Genomic DNA, 23,461 nt, shown 5'->3' with positions numbered 1-23,461 from the left:
CCTGAGTTAACTTGCTCAGCCTGTCCTGCTGACACCCAGCCTCCCAGTGCCTGACTTCTCAGGATCCCGTCCTCCCAGACATGAGAAACCCTGCGTCACTCAGACAGGAGCTGGGAAAGAAGGGCATTGAGAAATAGTAATAAAATGATAACCAAGATGGGATGAGAGTCCATTCGTTCATTCAACATGGTTTCGTTGCGAGCCTCTTACCTGCCAGGGCCTGTGCTCAATGCCAGGTGGCGCAGCTCTCGGAGCGCCTGTGGTCTGGAAGGTAGACGGAACCCATTGCACGAATATCCAGGTGTGCGCGTTTAGGGAAAGCTGGAGGATGTGGTCCTCCACCTCGAGGGCCAAGAAAGTGGCCCTTGTCATGGCCCAGGGCTCATCAGCTCAGACGCAGGGCTGCCAATAATAAAATATACCCAATCGCCAAATTGCTACTTGATAACAAAAAGTTGAATTGTCACCCAGGCCAAACTTACATCGAGAAAGCACTGTTCCCTTGCAGGCATGTTACACAGCTGGACAAACCATGGTGGGAAGCCAGGAGCCCTGAGGCCCACAGTGGCTGTATAATGAAGGGTCCCTGCAAGGTGGGCACTGCTATTATCCTGATTTTATATAATAGCTGAGGACCTTGAGTCCAATCAGAAATACGAAAGAAGTCATCCCAGGTCACCGGTTAGGAAGAGGCAAGAATACAACTCAAGTTTGCATAGCCTCACCTGTACAAGAAGGGTTCTTCTTCCCCCTGCTTCCTTCACCATGATGGTTGTGCGGCTCCTCGCCTCAGGTTGGGGAAGAAAGGGTCTTTTGAACTGTCCACGCAGGGCACACGTGGAGCGTGTTTTCTTTGCCTGACCAGTTTCTATGACACGCAGTGTCTCTCACGTGGTGGAGCAGTGACTGAGACCTGGTTCTGTCTCTGATATGCCTCAGTGGGTCCTCCAGTATCCCTGGGAGGACGGGCCCGTGATGATCCCATCCTACAAATGGAGATACTCAAGCTCAGGGGGGTGAAGTCCTGGCCCAGCTTCTCACCGTGAAGGGGAAGTCGCCAGGATTTAGGACAGGTAGCCTAAGTCTGGTCCCTACCTGCCACCCCCCTTCCCACCTGCCTTCCTTTGCTCCGCTCTGGCTGGATGCCTTCCCCACCCCCCACCCCAGCCTTGCTCCAGCCCCCCGCTTTCCTAATCCATACTCTTCTCAATTCTTTATTTAATACTGGACATCTTTTTTCCATGCTTACGTTAAAAACATTAAGATATAACTTACATGTCATACAAGATTCACCCATTTTAAGTGTACAATTCAGGTTCATTATGAAGCCGATCAACAATGTGGAAAATTCATTATGCTATTATGTTAAGTGAAAAAAATGAGCGAACATGAGGGCACACAGTATAAACAGATTACGTTACATGCATGAAAACAGAGGTGCATATGTAAAAATGACTAGCAGGAAGCATGTAAAAAAACGTATTAACAGAAATATTTTGGTTAGCATGTTGGATTCCGAAATGAATTTCTTTCCTAAGTTTTTGTAATTTTCAGTATCCCTCTGGCTGAGCCCAGGTAACAGTAGGTGGGAGATACGAACACCTGTATCTACACCATGAGATCTATTTGCATTTCCTGATTGACCTGAGAGCCGAGAACATGTTGGGAGTGACCTGATTCAGATATACCCAACCTTCCCGGGTGGTCTGGGGGCAACTGCATGGAAGGCTTAGAGCTTATAGTTAGGGTCTCCCAAGGATAGGATCTACCTGGAGAGAAGGCTGAGTCTGTCCCAATGAGCTAACACATGCAGTAGGATCTGAGCGCTGGAGGACGAGGTGGCTCTAGTGGCACCTAAGGGCTGCTGGTTGGAACCATCGCCAACCCAGATCATTTGGCTACACCTGAATGTCCGGGTGGAGGGGGGCTGTGTATATGAAGAGCTGAGTTCTAACATCTCGGTGTCAAAGCCACCCTACTAAGGGATCCCTGAAGGTGTGGTTTCCTACCCACTTCTCAGTTAGTGGGGTCTTAAGAGCAGGGGCAGCGGCGTGTCAATGTTGTGGGTAGTGGTTGCAGTGAGGACAGGAGTGGCAAGGACGTGAGTGAAGGCAGGTACCGAACGGCAGCGACACTGGATTCTAATGGTTCCTGAGTGTTGGTTCATTCCCGGGGCTTCCAGAGCAGGGGGGCCTCTGAATTGGGGTCAACTTCCATGGTGAATTCTATCAAATATTTAGGAAAGAGACATTACAAATCCTGTACAAGGATAAAACACATCCTTTTCTTACTTTTAATCTTTTAAAAATGATACTTGACTATCTAAAGCAAATATAATAGCAGTGTATTGTGGGGTTTTGTAGAAGTAATATGCATGAGAACAGAAACACAACGTGAAATGGTCTAAGATTGCACTGTTTTAAGAGTCTTATATTACATGCGAGGTAGTATATTACTTAAAGGTAGACTGTGGTAAGCTAAAAATACGTACTGTAAATCTTACCGTGTTTCCCTGAAAATAAGACCTAACTGGACCATCAGCTCTAATGCATCTTTTGGGGCAAAAATTAATATAAGACCCAGTCTTATTTTGCTATAAGACCGGGTCTTATATAATAAATATAATACCAGATCTTACATTAATTTTTGCTCCAAAAGACGCATTAGAGCTGATTGAATGGCTAGGTCTTATTTTTGGGGAAACAGGGTAGAGAAACCACTAAAAAGGCAAAGAGAAGGATAGCTAATAAACCAACTACTGAAAATAACTAAACCAGACAAAAGGCAGGAAAATAATTTACAATGTGGAAATAATGAAACCTATGAATAGGGAAAGGTTAAGTAAGGGGGTATTAACATAATGGAATATGAAGTAGTTGTTGAAAGTGTTTAAGAAGTTTCAATGATGTAGGAAACTGTTTATGATATGTTAAAATTTTAAGAGCAGGGTATGACACCTGGTTCTAAATTAGTTTAACCTAAGAACTCTGCAAAAATATTCGTAAGTATAGAAAAATATGACTGAAAAGAAATACACTAAGTACAAGCAGTGTTTGTAAGTGGGTGGTGAGATGATGGGTGATCATTATTTCTACAGGATTGTTATTTTTAAAGAAAGACACAGCCTATTGCAATGGTTAAGGACCTGAGACATAAAGACAAGAGATTTTGGGGGTCAGCCAGGCCAGGGTTTGGTCCTTGGCTCTGCCATTTGCTCAGTGAAGCTGGTAAATCAATTTCTCTACATCTCAGTTGCCTCCCCTGCAAAATGGAGATAAAAGCGTCTACCTCACAGTATTGTTTTGAAGATTCAATGAGATAGTTTGAATAGGGTGTAGCCATGTGTCTGGCACAAAGCTAATAATCATTGAGTAATCTATTTTTAACTTTTATAATCAGAGAAAAAGAAGTTTTAGACATAACTTTTGAAAGAAACCCTCATTGACAAAGGCAGTGGAGTGGAGGTCAGGAGCAGGGTAGGGACCAGCGCAACCGCACTCAAGTTTTCCCAATACAGATGCTTTGGGTTGCAAGTAGCAGTAACCCTCTCACCAAGCTGAAGACCTAAATCGTAATTGGTTATGAGAACACCAGGGTGTCTCAGAGAATCCAGGTTAAGAAATGCCATCAGCTTCCATGACACACAGTAGGATGGGAACTGGGATTCCAAACCCTGGGCCCATTCTCCCCTCGCTTCTTTCTTCTTCCTCTCTGCCTTTCTAGGCACAGGGCATCCCATCATGCCTAAGTTTACTTGTGCTCACTTCTGGCCATTTTTCCAGGTGGAATTCCTGGGAGTGAGATTCTGATGGGCCCAGCTCTGGTTACGTGTCCAGCCGTGGTCCAATCAGATATGCTCAAGGGGGCGGAGTCACAGTACATACATGGCTACTTTGGGCCCAATTTAGTGAAGAAGTGATAGAAGAACCGAGTAGGCCAGGTGGACATCCAAAGTGCCCATTAAATTCTGTCGGCTCTTTCCTCCTCTCTGCTCGGGCTTCTCTCCTTAGTGGGGTTCTTGCTCCTCAAGTTAGGCTACTTAAGGCCACTCAGCCATGTGGTCAGTCATGGCCACCATTCCTAGGCGTTCACTGTGAGCTGCAGGTAGGACAGCTCCCAAGTATGTCACCTAAACTCTCCTTGGTTTCCCTGGCACGTGTCACAGGGCCACAGTCGGTGACAAATGCCAGGGGGCTGCGCTAGGGTTGGACCCAGGTGGGCACTTCTGGATTCCCTATTTTTTTGCTGGAGGAGAGAGGGGTCGATTCTTCCAGATAAACAGATTCTCTGGCAAAAGGTGGCCTTCGGGAGCACTTAAATTAGAAAACACAAAGGTTGGTCTAAGAAAAGCACGATTGACTACACACACACACACACACACACACACACACACTCTCTCTCTCTCTCTCTCTCTCTCTCTTACCCCTGTCTCTGCAGAAATAAAGAAACAAAAGACTCATGTGTCTTTTTTTTTAATTGTCATTTTACAGCTCCCCACTGTATCCACCCCCCACCCTTCCCTTCACTGACCACTTTTGCAGGCTACAGGGGACCAGAGAATAAAGCTGGGGCCTGGCACCCCCACTACGCCGCCAGCCCCGCCCCGGAGAACAAGTCACAATTACAAATTATCACGACAATTAGGGCCTGTACTTGGAGAAGGGCAAAGTGAGGAGGCCCAGCTCCTCATTGTCAGCTGGTCTATTTGCCAGTGACCTTGCTCTGGAGGCGATGATATTCCTTCAGCCTGTAAACCAGAATCAAAACAAAGAAAAATGTAAATTAACAATAACAACATGCAGTCAGTTCAATTAATTCAGGCAGAGCTGGGGTGGCAGGGCAGCTGTTTGTTAAGATGTGTGTGAAGTTGTCTTTCTTTCTCCCTCTATTCCCTCTCCTGCCCTGGCCCCTCCTGCCCTCCAATCAGGATAATGTAATTAATTTATCTTAGGGGGAAAACATTGCTTGTCATTGTTGAAGACAAAGCATTTAACTGGCAATGGGAGAAATGAAGAGGCCATTATGAAAACCCAGTGTGTTTGGAGTCATTTAAAAGGGTTTATAGTCATACAATACAAACAGAGAGCAAAGCAGGCTGGGAGGTAGAGGTGACTGTTGGAGTGGAGAGTGCCCAGGGAAGAGACTGGCTCTGGACGAAGATGGTGGCTGTGTGCCAGGGCAAGTGTCAAGGAGAGGAGAGAGGCTCTCACAACCGTCTTCTCAACCCCAAACCCGTGAGAAGGAAGTTGGTAATTGAGACCCAGCACTGGACAGACAGCTTTCTGGACTCAGCCCGGCGGCTTCCTAGCTATTTGACCACGGGCAAGTTACTTAAATACTCTGAGCCTGGTTTTGGAGTTGCAAATTTGTGTAAGAATTAAATGAGACAACTTAGGAGATGCCTGGGAATGGCTTCGTCTACAGTAGCTGCTGGCATAAATGACCGTTTGCTTTTGGTGCGTGCCAGCCTCAGGGCCACGCCCAGGCTGAACACGTGCCACCAGGCACTGTGCTCTACCTGCATGCCAGGGTCTGGGCCACGTGCTTCCTTTCCACAAACTCATACCAAATTTGCCCTGTACCTATGAGGCAGGTACGGTTAACAGCCCCACGTGGGATTCCCGGATGTTTGGAAGGGGTCTGAGACCACACTGCAGTCAAAATTTGAACCCAGTTCTGAGTGGCTTCAGATGTGTGCCACCCCCATGGGCCATGGAGATCCACGGGGCTAGGATGGTTTCTAGCTAGACCTGTAGCTCAGGTACGGTGACATGAAGGCAGGCACTACCAGGTGGTCATCTGGGACGTCCCTCTACCTCTCCACCATTTCCCTTTCTAAACTGCCCAGGAAAGGTCTCCTCGTTGAGACCCTGCAGCTGGAGAGGGTGGCAGTGACTGTCAGAGGCTAAGGGAAGGACCCCAAAACCTGGAGCCCCAGTGGCCAGGATCCTTTTGGCTGTCACAAGTGTGCCTTTTGGTCCCGCTGAGAATGGGAGCAGGCTGGGTCCAAAGCAGGCGCCGAGGATGCCGTACGTAGAGGGACTGGAAGGTGGGGCTCGTCTAGGGCAGGGTGGTCGAGGTCCCCGCAGAGTTTGTTCCCCGAATCCGGGAGGTCTGAGGACCCACCGGGGCCCAGAGTTTCTCACCTCAGGGCATTGATGTTGATGAAACCAGTGGCATCGATTGGCTCGTAGTCGCCCTGCACATTCATGCTGCAAGGAGAGAGTACAAGTCGGTCAGCACTCTGGGCTTTGCCCTCGGCACCCGGGGGCCCTCCGGGGCCAGGAACCGCTGCTGCATGGATGGGCACGTCAGGTTTCAGCCCGGCCAGCGCGCACTGGGTGGTATCTTCCTATGACCAGAGCACTGCGTAGGTAAACTGAGGACAAACATCTGAGCCATCTCTGCCCTCGGGGCTGCGGGGGCTCCAAGGAGTGATCAGGAACAGCCGACGATGTCCAGTGGCTGAAGGCCCAGGAGGCCAGGGGGTGCACGTGGGAACAGTCTCGATTTTTGTCCCTCAGGCTACAGAGGGGCCTCCAACATTCACGGCAAGATTTACCCACTGTGTCACCTTTCACCTTGTTTGTCCAACCAGTGAGACCCTGTCGAATCCCTCCTCAAACCCAGGCACTATTACTCACATCATTCATTCATTCATTCAGGTATTTATTAAATACCTCCTACCTGCCAGGCGCTCAGGAAACAAGAGCAAGACAAGAACAGTGCCCACTGGGGGGAGCAGACATAAGCAATCAGTCATCCATCTGCCTTCATTAGTTACGACTGTGATAAGCTCTTTGGACAAGTTCAGGGCACTGTGGTCTCAGATCTGACACCACAAGGCCACCGTCCATGCCTCCGGAGGAAAGGGGGTTGCTCCCCCGTTTCTCATGGGCCCCTCCTTGCACCCAGCCTTGAATCAGCCCCTTGTCCTCGTGTCTGCCAAACTCCAGCCTCAGGACATAACAGTTTCCAAGGTTCTCGATGACAAGGAGGTGGCCTGTCCCTCAGGAGCCTTCTCCAGAGAGGTGAGACCGGGGACAGGATGGGGCAGGGCAGAGGGAATTTGCTGTTTTTCAGCTACCCCGAGGCTGTGCCTCTGACTGGCTCTTTGTGGATTGTGGACTTTCTCCAACAAATGGGGTCTCTACATCCAGCTGCCCCGAAACTTGCTCAGGACTTGGGCTGTTGCCCTCCCCCACCACGCCCTCACCCTGACCTTCATGGGGCCCTGAAGCTGGCGCATGGTATCCCCACACCCCCACCCCGCCCTCCACTCCTCTCCACCTCACTGGCCCCTCCAGTGCTCAGGTAGGTGAGGCCACCAGCAGCCGACCAGCAAGTTCCCTGAAAGGGGACAAGATGTTCGACTTCAGAGGGACTGCCGCTTGAGCCCTCACTGGGCAGAGGAAAGACTGGGCCAAACTGAAACACCAAATCACTTTTACAGACCTTGTTTGGAGTGATAATCCAAGCTTAACCTGACCCCCCTACACGCACACACAAACCATGACACCGGCCTCTCTCACTGTCTGAATCGCCTGGTCCCCTGTGGAAGGGCCCCGGGGAGAAGACAGGAGACCCTCCCGCCTGTGCGTCTGTCCTTCCCCCTCCATCTCTCAAGTGTCAAAACGAACTCTCCCACCCCCTCCCCAAATGGGCCCTTTTGGACTGCCCCACCAGACGGCAAGGTGAGGCGCACGTTCAGGGACAAACCTGTCCCACAGGCTGCCGAAATGTTTCCAGAGGTGTTTCTCAGGAACTGAAAAACCTCTTTTTAAAACTGGTTTGGGGTTGGGGGGGGCTGGGTGGAAAAAGAGTTTACAATGATTTTTTTTTTTTTTTTACCTCCCCTGACGGTCTACAGAAAACCTCTGTGCTTTTATTTTTGTTCATTCGAGTGGCTCTGACCTGCTCTATAATTACGTTACTTTCTACCTACTGTGCCGCGGCATTTCCAGTTCTGCTACCTCTCGCGGCTTCCTCGCTGGTCCCTGTGACGCTGTCACTCAAGGGCTTTCAAGTCAGCGATGTAGAAATCAAAAAGAAAAGGGAAATGGTCGGAGACACAGTGAGAATAAATGCTCCTGCTTTTCTCTCTTTTTTTCCCCTTTCCCTTTTTACTTTATTCATTTAATCTCCCTGAGTGAGACTGTAAGGCTTAATGAAGGGTTGGGCAGATTATTAGAGGCTGTTGATTTGGAGGGGGAGGGAGGAAAGAGCCAGAGAGAGAAAGAGAGAAGATAATTTGACATTTACCCCGACTGATCTAAACGGATTCGGTTATATTTATGGCTTATAAAGTGTTTAGAAAGATTGAAGTGGGGAGAAACTCAACACAGCGAAGAGAGGCAAAGAGAAAAATAATATTGACTGCCAAACAAAACTTGAACTTGAATTCTCAACTGGCCTCCAGGAGGGGAGAGCTGGCCTCAGCTTGGGACATGAGTCAGTTGTGGCTGTCTGTCCCACAGGGGTCTGTCCCTCACCTCCTGTTTGGCCAGGTGACCTCCAAAGAGACGCCTTGCTCCATGGTCAAAGCCACGCTCTCATTCACAATGCAAACACAGGCACAGCGAATAGGCAATTGCTACCTCTGACGCAGCCCCCCCAGGCCTCTCCTATTCTCCTCGCATCCTTCTCAGTGCCTTGGCCTGGCCCATCAGGGAGGAAGCCCGTCAAGGTCCCCATCCTTGGCTCTCTATTCATCTCACTGACTCTCCCCTACAGTCTCCTTTCGACTTCAGAAAACATTGAGATGTCGTCTACCACTGCCCAATGTCCTCAACCCACATTCTCCTCAACTCTGGACGCCTATGTCCAATGAGACAGTTCTCCTAGCCTACCTCAAAGAGATCCCAACCTCAAGAACATTCCCTCGGCTCAGTAACTGACACCAAAGTATACCCAGCCACTCATGCCAAAAAATCCAGGTGATTCTGAAGCTTTCTATTTCCCTCTACATCAAGCCCTTTTTAGTCCACCTAAATATTTGCTAAATCCATCAACCTGGTTCAAGCCACCACCAACACGTCCCTGGGAAGCCCTTGTTTCCACCCTTGCCAGCTCCCACCTTGCTCAAACCCCTTCTCCAGAGCAGCCAGAAGGACTCTCGAAACACACAGATCCAATCACGTCCTTCCCTTTAAGCTCTGGATCCAGGACCCTCACACTCTGGCCCTTTGTCCCTCAGGTTCTCGTAGTGCCTGGGATGTTCTGGATTCTTCCAAGGCTTAGAGCCTCTGCACATGACATACTCTTATCGTTTGGGGATCAGCTCAAAGAAGTTTCTCCACACCCCAATTATTATACCCAGCCAGAGTATCCTGTACCTCACAGCCCAGTGTCACCCTTCCTAATTCTCCATTCCGTTGATGGTTTGATTGGTGCATTTCTGCCATCTAGCCTGAAGGTTCCACAAAGGCAGAGGTGGTGTCAACACTCTTCCTGACTGTTCCCCTCACTCCCGTGCTCTGCACAGGACCTGACATGTGCTCAGGCACATCCTTGTTGAGAAAGCCAGTCAGAAGAGACACTGGACATGAGGACATGCACCAGCAGTAAGACAGGTGTGGGGGCACCTACCTCACCAGCTCTTCATTGTAGAGGGACAGTGGGGACTCCCGGCCAAGGATGTACACCTGACCCTTGAAGACAGACACCTTCACCTTCCCTTCCACATGCTCCTGTGACTTGGCGATGCAGTAGCGGACATATTCACACTCAGGGCTGTGCCAGAATCCTATGGGGAGAAAAAAGTGAGAGACCTAGGGAGGCCACCATGCTGCTGGCCTCGGGCCGGGGCATGTGGGGACTGGGGTTCAGGAAGGGCACCAGTGCTACACCCCATCACGGACTGGATCTGCCTTGTTCACTGCTGAGTTCCGGCACCATGTGCACTTGTAAACGGCCACATCAAGGAACAAGCCCGAGGGCCCCTCCTGTGACCTTGAGGGCTCCTGTGGGTAAGGAGGTGCTCTCCCTGTCCCTGCCATCCAGTGAACCTCCTAAGAGTCAGGAGGAGGGGCGCTAACTCACTGCTTCAGGCCACAGACATTCAGGGAGCACCACGGACAGGCGCTGGGGACAGTGGTAAAGGGACCCTGTCCTTTGTCCACAGGGAGTCAGTTTTACGAGGGCAGCTTTTCTGGGTGAGGAAGTGAGGCTCAGGAAAGTTGAGCAACTTCTCCAAGATCACACAGGCTGCAGTGGGGGGCCTAGGTCTTCAATTGGCCCAAGTGGAAACAACTCTGTTTCACATGATCACCTTAGAGCTTTCCTGATTATGTTTGGAACATGACATCAGTGCATGCAGTGCCTGAGAGATGGGGTACCTCCCTACCCCCATGCTCTGTCCCCAGCACTGGCAGGCTCAGACCTGTGGACAGCCTGCTCCATTCTAGTCTCTGCTGAGTGGCCGGCAGGCAGGCCGGCCGGGGTTGGGGGAGGGACAGGACTGCACAAGGGGTAGGGTTTCTCTGAAATGGAGCTGGGAAGGTGAGCCCACCTGGGCAGCTGTGGGGCCAGATGGCTTGTGATCTCCTGCCCTGATAAAGGGCTGGGTCAGCCTCAGGTCTGTGGCTATTGTTGGAGGCCCAGGCCTCCAGGGGCACCTGCTGAAGCTCTCCGTGGGAAAGGGGAGCAGACCTCTGCGATGGGGGCTGGTGGCTTGCAGAGGTGGGGGAGGGCTGGCCAGGCAGAGAAGAGTTTGGGTCCTGGCTCTCCGGTGACCTGCCATGTGAGTTCACATCCCAGTTCTACCTTGACCAGCAACCTCTAGGTGCCTCAGTTCCTCATTTACACAGTGTGATGATATACTAACCACTCGCCAGGGGTTGTGTGCATTCAATGAAGATGCAGGCGAGGCTCTGAGCATCTCTCAGGTGAGATTTGAACACGGCCTCCATCAGGCCTCACCATATCCAGGGAGACAGACACCCAGAATGGCAAGAGCCTGTCCGAAGCCGCACAGCGAGATCTTCAAGTGCGCTGGTCCAACCGAGTGCTCCTGACTCTATTCCAGACCCCGTGGGCGGGGACCCTGATGGCCCCCACCCCCCACCGTGCCCCTTGTCCTGGGCTTGGCCATCTTTCTGACTAAGTAGGGGTAATTATATCGTTAAGTTCCCAGGCTGGAAGACAGGCAGAGTAGATGGAGCCAGAGATAGGGGGACAGAGACCCCTGTGGGAGCACCTGGCCTGGGCTTTATCCCAGGATCTCCCACCTCTATCCTGTGGGGGTCTGGTGCTCAGATTTCTTTTCCAAGCAGACCCAGCTTGGGGTGGCAGACAGTGAGTTTCCTGTGCTGCATGGGGCAGAACCTGCGTGTCCCAGGCCTGTGTATGTGCTGTAGGTGGGGCCTGGGGCTGCGCCAATCACTGTCATAGTGGGGATGACAACCCTCTGTGTGAGTTGTACATTACACCCATTTTACTGCTGAAGAAACTGAGGCAAGGGGAGAGCAGGTGAGCTGTGCCCACTAAATGAGATGGGTCCTAACATTGGGGTCCTGCCAGGATGACCTTGTGTGGGGGGGCAGGGTCTCTCAGGATAGAGGCTGCACCTGGAGGTGGGGAGCCTGTACAAACTCCATACAGGTAGACCAGGAAATTTGGGGGTGAGAGGACAGAGGTCACAGTAACCAGGGCATCTAGGACTGGGGCCAAGGCAGAAAGGCTTCCTTGCCTCAGTGGTCCTATCTGTGCCCCGAGACCACAGGGGGTCCAAGGAAGCCAGGTGTCACAGCAGAGTGACAGTCTGTATCACTGAGGAGCCAGACAGACTTGGGAAAAGACCGGTGTCCTTTACTTTACAGGAGGGGAAACTGAGGCTCAGGAAGGGGACAGACCTACCCAAGATCATAAACCCAGCCAGAGGCGAGGCCTCTGTCTCCTTCCTCCACGCTTGGAGACTGCACCAGGCATTCGTGGTTATTTAACACAAGCTGGAATAGCGTTCCATGCCAGACACTGTTCTAGATGCTTTACAAATATTCATGCATTCAGTCCTCACTACAAGACAGGGAGGCTTATTATCCCCACTCTTCAGATGAGGGAACTGAAGCACAGAGAGGTTAAGTAACTTGGCTCAAGCTAACCCGTGATCTATGACATTTACGTGAGAAATCACATCAAAGAGCCCCTCTGAGCTGTTGGGGGACGACAGGCTGCTGACATCTACGGGGGCCTGGACGTCAGGGGCACCTGGGTGAAGTAGGTATTAATAGTAAGTACACAGGATAAGCCTCCGCTGCCCTCGCTTCATCCCTTCTCCTTCACCCTGAGGTTTTATTTCCTTTCAAGCCTCCTAATCACTGTAACTCATTTTTGCATTTAGAGGGCTCGGTGGTTGGCAGAGCAAAGATGCAACCCCGGTGGCCTAGCGTAGAGGCACCGCGCCCATCGCCAGGGTCCAAGCTGTGCCTCAAACACCCAGAGCTCCCCTGTGCCTGCTGCCAGGGCCCTTGATCACCCCTTGTAATGGCCCATACGACCTTCCCTTCCCCTAGGATTTTTCAGAGTGGCCGAGAAGTTGGCTCTTGAAGCCGGCCTGTCCTGGGCTCACAGCCACCGCTCGGCAGCTATGAAACCTTGGATAAGTGTCTTCACCTGCCTGGGGCTCAATTTCCTCACCTCTGTGCAGCTGAGATTAGGTAATACCCGCCAGTGCCCCAGCTCAGGGCCCCACAGCAGGAGAGGTGGCAGCCATGCTACCGTGGGAGGGAGGCTGGCTGCCTGCCCCCGCTCGGCTTCCTTGGACACCTCTGAGCAGAAGCAGCCCAGCCAGGTGCTGTCCCCTCCATTGCAGCCTGCCATGTCTTAATGACTCTCCCACTTTGTAACCAAAATCCACCTTTCAGCGCTGAAACCCCATGGAGTCAGAGTCCGCAGGAGACAATGGTATTTAAACACCTGTCTGTACCTGGAAAGGGGGGACTCGGTTTCAAAGCTGCCGGAAACAATGGGAGGGAGAAATGATGCCAGCCAACAACCAAGAGTCCTCTTAAAATCCCAAACTGAGTTACCGTGATTAGGAGTTTCCAAAGCAAAGAGATCCTCAGGGTGCAGGACAAGGGAACGAGGTGAGGGCAGTGGAGGCCAATCCCGGGGAGCTATTATCAACATTTACTTTCCCGGGTTCCCCTGACGTCCAGGGCCCCGATGGCAAGGTCGGCCTCAGGCAGCAGCCTGTTCCCCCAACAGCTCGGAGAGGCTGTTTGATGTGATTTCTCAAATTAGGGAGCTATGAATAGTAGAGAGCAGGGTCGGCAAACATTTTCTGGAAAGGCCAGCTAGTATTTTAGGCTCTGCGGGTCATGCTGTCTCTCCCACGCGGGGATCGAACCGGCAACCTTGGTGTTATTAGCACTAGGCTCCAACCAACTAAGCCAACCGGCCACCCGCACCGACTAGACTTCTGGGAGCTTAGAAGTAGCCACAGATGGCATGTACATGAATCGAGCATGACTGTGCCCCCGAAAACCATCTGTGGACACCGAAATTCTTGTAATTTTCATGTCATGAAATGGTATTTTTTTAAAAAATTACCCCCAACCGTTTGAACATATAGAAATTCATCTTAACTCATGGGCTAAATTATAGGCTGAATTTAGAGACCCCTGTTAGACAAGGTGAAGGATGGATTTGGAGTCAGGAGACCTAAATTCCAACTCTGTGACAACAGGAAAGGCACGGAAACTCAGTCTCCTCACGTGTCAAGTGGGGAACCACATACACTGCGTGCTAAGGTCACCCACCAACCATTCCACGCGTGTGTCTGGCTCATGTACGGCCCAGGCGTGGGGCTGAGTTCTTGGTCATGGCAGCCTTCCCCCTGCTTGAGGCACTTCACGTAGTAACTCCAGGTCCTACCTGACCTGGAGTCAAACCCAGTGAGGCCACTTCCCGTTATGTAACTTTGTACAAGCTCCTTCCACGCTGAGCCTGTTTCTTCATCTGTAAAAGGAGCTAGCTGCAGCTCTCTTAGGAAAGTTGGGAGGAGCCCCTGGGACGGCTCGTGTCCCCACAGTGCCAGGCACTGGCACGTGCTGGATAAAGGTTGGTTGCCCGGGGGATGGCCCGTGATGCATCTTTAGCCATGCTGCAGTCTTACAGATTGCAGGTGGCGGGTGCAGCGGACCCCTTGGGGGAACGGGCGCGTTTCCCTCCACGTCCTATGAACAGGGTGGGTCCCAGCATCCCCTCCTGGCTTCCTCATCCCGTCCCCACTTGACCCCATTCAACCTGCATCTTTCGGGCTCTGGCAGTGGGAGGGGTGGAACTGGGGGAGGGTGCTGGTTGGTTCGGGAGGGACGGGGGCCGGGGGACAGCTGTGGGGCCTACACACCAGTGTACACCAGCTCCGCGAATTTCAGGCCCAGGCCTTGTTTGATTTTGCGCACTTCCCGGTCCATGGTGAAGGCCTCGATGTCTAAATGAGCGTGGTAAAGGATGGTCCCCGCTGGGGTCTCGTAGATACCTAGCCATTTTTCCAGGCAGGGGGAAAAGGAGAAAAAAAGAGAGAAACGCATGAAACCCAAACTGTCAGCAAATGACAAAAAAATAAAAAAATAAAAAAAAAATAATGACTCGTTTGACAGGAGACAAGCCGGTGGGACCCATTCACTCCCAGCTTGCTGCAAAATGCATCTGTCATTATGTTCATGCTGGGGCCACGACAGTCCACTCTGCGGCTTGTGGAGAAAATGTCTGGATGCCCCCCTTTGAAGAGGCCTGCAGACGTTAGAAAATGACAGGGTTCGGAGCTGCTCCCCCTCCTTCCCAACACGTGCCCACCGGCCTGCGGCTGAAAACCTGTAATTAAACCGACTATGGTGGAGCCCAGGGCCCCAAATATCCCTTACTCCCTTCCACCGGGGAGCCAGAGGAGGGGCGGCTATGCATCCACATACACACATGTGTACACATGTGCACACATATGCCGCCTTCACCAGTGGCTCCCCTGCAGCCATGCCTCTGCAGAGAAATCCTGACCGCTGAGGCGGAGGGCTTGCAATCACCTGCGCTGACCCCATTATGCAGGTGGGAAAACTGAGGCCATGAGAAGGATGGAACTGGGACCTGAGCCTAGGCCCCGAGTCCCTGACCAGTGCTGTCTGTGGCACTGTGGGTCAGTGGGTGATGGGGTCCCAAACCCATGGTCTTGCTGAATACGCCCTCTGTCACCTCAGGTTCAGTTCCTTCATTTGCTAAACAATCTGCCTGGACCAGGTGGGAGGAAGCCGACCTGGGAGGAAGGTCCGAATAGTAGCACCACGTGACATCTGAGGCACCAATTGCCATGTGCACACGGCCAGACTCCCTCTTGGCCCAGCAGTGTGGCCTCTTGAATAAAGTTGAGGTGAGCATACACAGCTGACCTTGAATAAACCTGCTCCGTACTCGTGTCCTGATGGAGGAGGAGCAATAACTGCCCCCATCCCCATGAATGCTACAATGAAAGGTTCCTTTCTTTCCACCACATAATGTGACACCATTAAAGGGACAAGTTTTCAGTTTCCTTAAAATGGACCACCATCGTCTTTCCATACTAGTTGCTCTTAAAAAAAACAAAAAAAACCAGAAAAGATCTGCACACCCATGTTCGTGGCCGCATTATTCACAACAGCCAAAAGGTAGAAGCAACAAAAATGTTCATCAATAGATGAATGGATAAATAAAATGTGGTATATACACACCATGGAATATTATTCAGCCTAAAAAAGAAGGAAATTCTGACACCTCACCTAGCATGGAGGACATTATGCTGAGTGAAATAAGCCAGCCAAGAAAGGACCAATACTATATGATTCCACTTATATGAGGTCCCTAAAGTAGACAAATTCAGAGACGGAAAGGAGAATGCTGGTTACCAGGGCCTGGGAGAGGGGAATGGGGACAGATGGGAAGTCAGTTTTGGAAGATAAAAAAAGTTCTGGATGGATGGTGGGGATGGCTGCACGGCAGTGTCAATGTACCTAATGCCACTGAACTGTACACTTTAAAATGGTTAAAACGGTAAACTTAATGTGATCTGTATTTTACCGCAATTTAAAGATCCTTTTAAAAAATGCAAAAACCAGAAAGGAGATTGTTTTCAACTTGAAATCCAAAGGGGACGTGGGCAAGACTGAGTTGGTGTGATGAGCCAGAAATTTCGTCCTGACAGCTTTCCTCGTCTCTGACCTCTAAGTCTGGGAATCACAGAAATGTCAGAACTCGAAGGCAAGGCCCGTTAGGATCACCCTGGTGCTGTGTTCTCCTAACTTCTGACTGCAAACTCAGTATTCAAACAGTCTTAGGCAGAAGCCCAGCATGTAGAATAGCTCAGGCCTGACTTGGGGGGAGCAGAGGCCCCTCTGTAAACCCTGGCCTCCACCAAGCAGTCCTTAAAAGACTGATCTCGTCCAACATGCCAATTTTACAGATAAGGAGACTGAGGCCCGGGGAGGGAAATGACTTGCCCAAGATGCCCAGGACGAGCATCTGGGTCTCCCATCTCTGTTCCAGGTTGCCCCTTAGGGCCTTTCGCAAAGGGATCAGGTACTCACTGGAGCATGAAAGGAAGCATGCAAGTCTGGGGTGCTGTGGCTGGGAGAAAGGGCCTTTTCACTGGGGCTCCCGGGTCTCAGGGGACGTACGTATGTGTCAAAGAGACCAGGTGTGGATATGACTACAATGAGCCACAGAAGAGCCTGTCCCGTTTCACTTGTACGGCCGTGGCTGTCCTGAATCCAGCTGTGACCTTTGGGGGAAATGGCCTCCCCAGCAGGAAAACACACACATCCCCAAGTGTATGCAAGAGACCCAGCCCTGGACTTCCTAGGGAGTTTCTTAGGCCCTCATCCTTACTCTTGTAAACACAGTTCTAATGGGCTCTGTTTCTGCAGAGAGGCTCAAAGACATAACCCAAGAAAGGGGTTAGAAAGGCTGATGGAGGTAGAGACGCATGGATATCTGAGAAAAGCCACTGCTGACAGCACGAGGGTGGGGGTGGGAGACATGGAAAACCTATGAAAACAGACAAGAACTCAGCACCGGAGTTGTTGGGGCCACTCTTTGGGGGCAGCATGGCACCACAAACAAGTGGCTCCCGATGGTCCTGGGCCACCAAGAGAGGCCCGACCGTTCAGCGGTCTATTTGTAAAGACAGGTGTGTGCAGAACATTTAGAAATATCTGCCTCCAAAATGGCAGAAATAACCACAATGCTAAAGGGGTCTGTTTTCAATTATCCTAGAAACTATCACCAAGAATAAAATAATTTCCCAAGAGTCACCTATAGCAAGATCATGACAAAGGCCTGCTGGTCTTACCCTGGCACCTACTAGGAATTCCGTATTTATTGGATGGGAAATGGATTCGTTCTGTCACATTTTGGGAAAACCCAAAGAAACTTTTAAAGTCCGTCCTTATGTCAACACAGACAGTAGCAACAGCAGTGTCCAGGGTAGACCAGTAGTAGGAGCCGCCCACCTCACTTGCAGCCCCAGGGGACCTGGCTGCTTCCCTGCTTTCTTGTCCTTGGCTGGGCCAGCTGTGGGGCTTGGTCCAAACTGCATTTGCAGGGCCGGGGATGGGGACCAGAAGTCCCAAACAACTTACACCTTTACAGAGAGTGCCCGGCTTTGCTGTGTGACCTGCGCCTGTCGCAGCCCCTCTCTGAGCCCTGGGCAACCTGTCTGGAAAATGAGAAGATTGCAATTGCCTGCGGCTCGGCCTTCTAACCTCCACCTTCCTGAAGGTAAGCACCCAGACACACTGTCCCCGCACTGCGGCGTGCAGACTGATGGCTTCGTCTCAAGAACACTGGAGTCCACTCCCAGCATCACCTCCCAATTGTCCAGAGAGGGAGCAACACCGGTGGTGTGCAGGGTTCGAGGAAGACATCTGTACTTTCCAGCGAGGAAAGGCTACGGCTTGCCCAAGGGCCTGCTGCTGGCCCCCCAAACTCCGAGAAGAGCAGAGTGCCTGGTGGGCAGAGCCAGCTGTTCCCCGCCCAGCCCTCGGAACCAGCCTTGTGGCTGTCAGCCATCCGAGGCAGAAATAGGAAGAGTTGTGGCCCAAGAAGAAAAGCTGCAGCCGTGAAACACACCAGCACAATTAATATTCCTGCTCCTTTTCTTAGAAGATGTTAAAAGTTAATTGTGACTGATCAAAAAGCTTGTTTTCAGGTTGCTGCTGTCGTGTGTGTGCGTGTGTGTGTGTGCGCGCATTTTAAAGATCTTCCCTCTCCTTTCCACAGGGGTAGGGGGTAGATGATTTCTGTGCATTTCTTCTTGGGGAAAAAAATGACTTAAAAAAAAAAACCAGTGACAGAAACCTGATGCTAAAAGACTAGGGATTTTGGGCTTTTGACAGTCGGCATACAAACTACTGCGCAAAAAGGAGGAGGAAATGACAGCTGAGTCTCGGTGTCGCTGTGGAAGAGACAACAGACATCTTCGGAGTGACACACACAGCAGCTCCAAGTGTCTATTTTCATCTCCCTGTGTTTACAGGAAAAAGACAGAGGTGTCAGCAGTTCTCTGTGGAGCAGCTTCAATCACACCATAATTACTGCCAAGGGGGAGGGATGGGGAAGAAGGGCAAGGAGCTGGGGGGGCGCAGGGAGAGTGGACGAAACACGAAGAGGTGGGGACCAAACCAGCTGCTGCCGCTGAAATTCTTCTCATGTGTTCCTGAGGCTGCGAGGTTAGCCCGGATTGAGCAATTTGGCAGAATTGAGTGGGTTCTGCCAATTCAGCCGGGGGTCACGGGGTGGGGGTGGAATGAGGGCACCTGGACCAGAGGCCCCGGTCCTTTGGGAAAGCAGTGTCCAGAAGGAGGGATTTGGAAAGGCAGGGGGAAGGGAGGTTGGCCGGAGCCCAAGGGCTCCCCTGTTAGGTACAAGGGCCAAGGAGAAAGGTGGTTGCCATGGTGATGGGGAGGCAAGTGATGGTGGGACGCTAACCACCTTCTATGCCCCTGGTGCCCTGCAGGCCCCGCTGGGAATCAGGGTGGCCTCTGAGGCTGGCCACCCCAGGCCTCTGGGAGTGTGGGTGCTTCTGCTTCACAGGTCTCCCTCCACTTTTCATCTGGAAGGTTCCATCTGTGCAAAGCCTCTGGTGGGTGGGCAGGTGGGTAAGCGGGCAGGCACAGCCCTTGTTCCTTCTTAGCTAGAAGGTAGAGAAGCAAGGAGGAAGTGAGAGAGGAGGGGAGAGTGGGAGAGAGTGGCAGGGAGAGTAGAGGGAAGAAGAGGAAGCAGGCTGTGAGGAGAGGGGAGCCAGAGGACCAAGAGGTGGCAGCAGGGGCAGAGGTGAGGCCGGAGAGGCAGCACTGGGCGGGGAGGACGGAAGGTGAGTGCAGGACGCGGGCTGGCTCCTTCCCTGCTTTCCTCCTGCTTGCCTTGCCCCCCCTTTCCTCCCCACTGATTTCATTTACTTCACTTAATTAGCCCCCCTCCAGAGTTAAAAAGATAATGCGATAATGACAATGTGAACAGCCACAATACAGCGAAAGCCACTCCATCTGCAGCTTCCCCAGCCCCCTGCCCCTCTGACCCCATGGCCTCTAGTGTCACTGAGCCGGCCACCCCAGACCCAGGGCACTAGCACTGCCCAACTCCCTAACCTCCCCTCCCCCCCGAAAAAAAAACAAGCCCTTAACGAATTTCAATTACGGGCTTTGTAAAATCAATACAAATGACATATTCCCGTGTACACTGAGATACGGACGGACAACAGCACCTTCCTGCTCTGGACTCAATATAATTGGCAATTAACAGCTCCTCCCGTAGACTGAATAAAAACCTCATTGTGGGGGAATCCATAATGCCCCAATGTACTGTCCCACTCTTTACTTTCTCACTATGAATTATTGGGAGTGGAGAAGTAAAAATAAGATATCACCCTAAAATTAGGAAGCGGTTTTTCTTCTCTCATCCCCCAACCCACAGCACCTACTGTGGGTCATGAACTCTCCGTATTTGATCTGCACACAACCCATTTCACAGTGAAGAAGCTGACACTCAGAGAGGCCAAGCTGCTCTCCCCGTGGTGATGGAGCCAAAACGGGGACTCAAGCCTGGCACCAAAGCCTGGACCCTCTTCACCAGCTTCCTATGCCTCCCCAGGTCTCCAGGGGCTTGGCCCCCATCAGACCCAACCCACCACCCAACCGGCTATCCGTGGTGCCTCCTACCTTTTTCTACCACTCCTTTTCCCCCAAAAGCTCCTGCTTCACCCTCTGTAGTCCACATTCTACCAATTGAAGCCTATATACTCCTACCACCACCTCCAGGATGTCTTCCCAGAATAGCCCAGTCCAGGCCTTTTGTCACTACCTCCTTCAGTTCACGTTTGCTTGGTTCTCTCCACCAAGCAGGGTACCATTTCACAAAGCGACCTACGGCCAGTCCTTGTCTTTCCAGTAAGAGAAGGCAATTCATTTTCACCGTAAGTGCCACTCCTAATTGATTGGTAGTGACTGCCTGCAGCACCGAGACACATCCACAATCAATTGGTGATGTCTGCCGCGGGCAAAGGAGGAACGACAATAAGTGCCTTAGCGACACCTCTGAGCCTCACGGACAGCTCCCAGAGGGCATAGGCTGCCTTTGTCCTTTCAGCATCCCCCTGGGGCCACAGTCATTTATGGGGCACCTCCATGGCACCAGTTCCGGTTATTACACACAGGCTAGCTCTGGATCAGCCCACTCCAGACTTAAGCTCTTAGACTCTCTGGGTCTGCGAGTCAGTCCTGGTCCTGCCAGGGACGTGCCTGTGACTTTGAACCTTGGTTTCCCAGTCTGTAAAATGAGGATACCGGTCTCTAGCTCCCCAACGTCCCTCCCATGTCTGCCTTGGATGCTCTACGTGGAGCTGGCTCCCAAGGGCAGACTAAGACAAAGGGACATTTAATCAGATGTTAACAAAGGTAAGAGAGGATAAAAAGGAGCAGCTAATTAGTAATATTGTGCTCGACAAGGCCTTCCCCAGAGTTTCAATTAGGTTGTTTCCATAATAGCTGTGTTGAGAAGAAACACATGAAAGAGGCCAAGGGCCCGCTTGCCGTCTCTCCTCCCCACACCTTTTGAGATACACCCAAACAGGTCAAAGCCTGAAGGATCAACTCCATCCCCCATGCCTGCTATACTACACCTGGGAAACTGAGGCCCAGAGATGCTAAGTCCAAGGTCACAGGCAGGGCAGGGCAGGGCAAACGTGGGGTGAGAACCACAGCACCTTGCCTCCCGCTCCAGCACCCTTTTCCAAAAGCTGAAATCTGGCCATCGGCTCTCTCTGGATTTTGGAATCTTAGTGAAAACACCCTGAAGGATTATACTTTGGCCTGGCTGTGTTTCATTGTGTTTCGTTGTATTACCTTTGTAAATTGACCCTAAGCAAAGTGATTTAAACACCTGTCAAAACAGGGGGCCTCCACCCCACCTCCAGTATTTAAAAATTCAAGTGCCCTATTCATGGGCTCTAACGGCTGTAAGCTTGCCCCCTCCCTCTTAGAGCTCCCCATGTAGCACTGCTTTATCACAGAACCACAGGGAGCTGAGATCCCCTGGTGCGGATGGGGAAACTGAGTCCTGGAGGGGCGTGTGTGGTCAAGATGATTTGGTGAGTGACTGACAAAGGGAATCACAGGGTTCTGTGACTAAGAGAAGACAGAGGCACCCGCTTGGGGACCCACCTCTCCTCTCTCCTGGCCCAGCCAGAGGCAGACACAGGCCTGGCAGCCTAGCCAAGGGGGCAGCCCTTCTACACCCAGGCAGAGTCCTGCCCAACCCTAGAAAAAGGCCCCCACGTCCTGGGCCATGCCTGACCCTGGGACAGACCCTCAGGCCCTGGCCACTCACACTGCAGCCCACAGCGCCCACCGCTGGCAGGATTCCCCTGCCAGGCCAGCTCAGCGCGGCCTCCTCAGTGCAGCCCCAATGACCATGACCACAAAGCCGGCCCTGCACAGTCTGCCACCAAACCTGGCGGACCCGCCCGGGGCACAGCAGAGCATGACCTCCTCTCCTCAGAGCCCTCGGGACAGCTCTTCTCACAAACACTCTCGGAAGCCAGTGCAAAGGGCCGCCCATCCCCACCGCACAGGAGGGAAACTGAGTCTGGCGGGGTGAAAAGATGCCCAAAGTCACTGATGTAGCATGGATGTCACAACGCCTGAGTGGCACCGGGACCTCAGGCGGCTCTGGGAGCCAGCACACCTGGGGGGTGGTGAGCACTCACCTCGGGACTTCATCCCAATGAAGCGGTTCTCCACAATGTCAATGCGGCCCACGCCGTGCTTGGCCCTGTGGGGAGGACGGGTCACTCGGAGTCAGGCGCTGCCACAGGCCTGGTGTCAGATGCCACCCACCCGGCTGCCACAATGTGGGCACATCTGGGCTGTGCCCACCCCAGAGCCACACGCAGGACATCAGGTACCATCTCAGAATCCAAGACTTAGAGGACATCTGAGCGAGGTCACCTGGTCCAACCACCCATTGTAAAGGTGGGGAAACCAAGGCCCAGACAGGGAAGGGATTGCCTGGGTCACACAGAGAGTTTAATTTGCAGCTTCCGTTACCTTCGTTCTGGGTCCTTTCGTGGTACTCGCCCTAACCACTGCTCCTCTTTCTTTCTATCCTGGTCTTAGGAAGCCAAGCCATCTCTAGGGGGCAGTGGACCCTCTGGGGCTGTTACCTTCCAGGGCTGAGGGCCACCAGGCCTCTCCTAGCAAACCAGGAGACATGACACCTATGACACCTGTGCGATTGTGCCAAGGCTGCCTGTGGGACACAGGCTCATACTCCTGGCTGCAACCATCAGCTGTAATGGGCCGGATCAGTGACAGTGGTTTCTGACTGGAGACTGGTTTCCTGGGAGGCAGGCTGGGCTGAGACACTCACCCGATTTCATTCAGGTACACGAAGAGCTCCATGGACGTGCGGTGGGTGGTGCCATCCGTGATGTTGGTCACCTTCACGGGGACCCCTAGGGTGGGAGGAGAGGGCAGTGGGCCTCTGGGCCGGAACTCAGCGGAGGAGCCTGTGCCTGCCACCCGCCCTCGCCCTCCACCCGCAACGCCTTAAATGAATGTGACAGATATGGACTCCAAATGAGTCCCTGAAAAGCCCTGTGCAGGGTGAGGCCTGCTGGGGGGAGAGAAGGGGCGAGAAAGCCCCCCAGAATGAAAGGGAAAATGCAATAAAAACGCTCTCCCCCACCCTTCCTATTCTCTTTGCCCCTTTTGCATTTAGGGGCTGTGAAATTGGAACCAGGCCCTGAACTAATTGAATTTCACGCTCCACCATTGTCTTATGCCGGGAGCACCTTCTGTCCCACCAGTTACCCGGGGGCCGCCCGGCGGAGGTGCGGCTCAGCTCACACACACACACACACACACATACACACACTCACTCACTCACTCACTCACACACAGCCCCCTGCCACGTCTGTCAGGCGGACCCCCGTGCCCCC

The 23,461-nt window shown here is 52.2% G+C and overlaps 1 protein-coding gene across 1 annotated transcript in view; it reads right to left on the bottom strand.

Moving 5' to 3' along the window:
• Positions 1–4,456: 4,456 nt before the first annotated feature.
• ASS1 (argininosuccinate synthase 1) overlaps positions 4,457–23,461 on the bottom strand; it is a 49,320-nt gene continuing 30,315 nt past the window's right edge. The window contains exons 11-16 of the mRNA XM_033122670.1: positions 22,891–22,975; positions 22,229–22,293; positions 14,351–14,482; positions 9,589–9,745; positions 6,147–6,212; positions 4,457–4,747 (exon numbers count right to left, since the gene is read on the bottom strand). Of these exons, the coding sequence (XP_032978561.1) occupies positions 4,702–4,747; positions 6,147–6,212; positions 9,589–9,745; positions 14,351–14,482; positions 22,229–22,293; positions 22,891–22,975 (551 nt within the window). The 3' untranslated portion in view covers positions 4,457–4,701. The remainder of the gene's footprint in view (positions 4,748–6,146; positions 6,213–9,588; positions 9,746–14,350; positions 14,483–22,228; positions 22,294–22,890; positions 22,976–23,461) is intronic.

Source organism: Rhinolophus ferrumequinum, chromosome 12, assembly GCF_004115265.2.
Source record: "Rhinolophus ferrumequinum isolate MPI-CBG mRhiFer1 chromosome 12, mRhiFer1_v1.p, whole genome shotgun sequence".
Taxonomy (NCBI): Eukaryota; Metazoa; Chordata; class Mammalia; order Chiroptera; family Rhinolophidae; genus Rhinolophus; species Rhinolophus ferrumequinum.
Note: the sequence above shows the minus strand (reverse complement) of the source record. Positions and strands in the feature narration are given on the sequence as shown.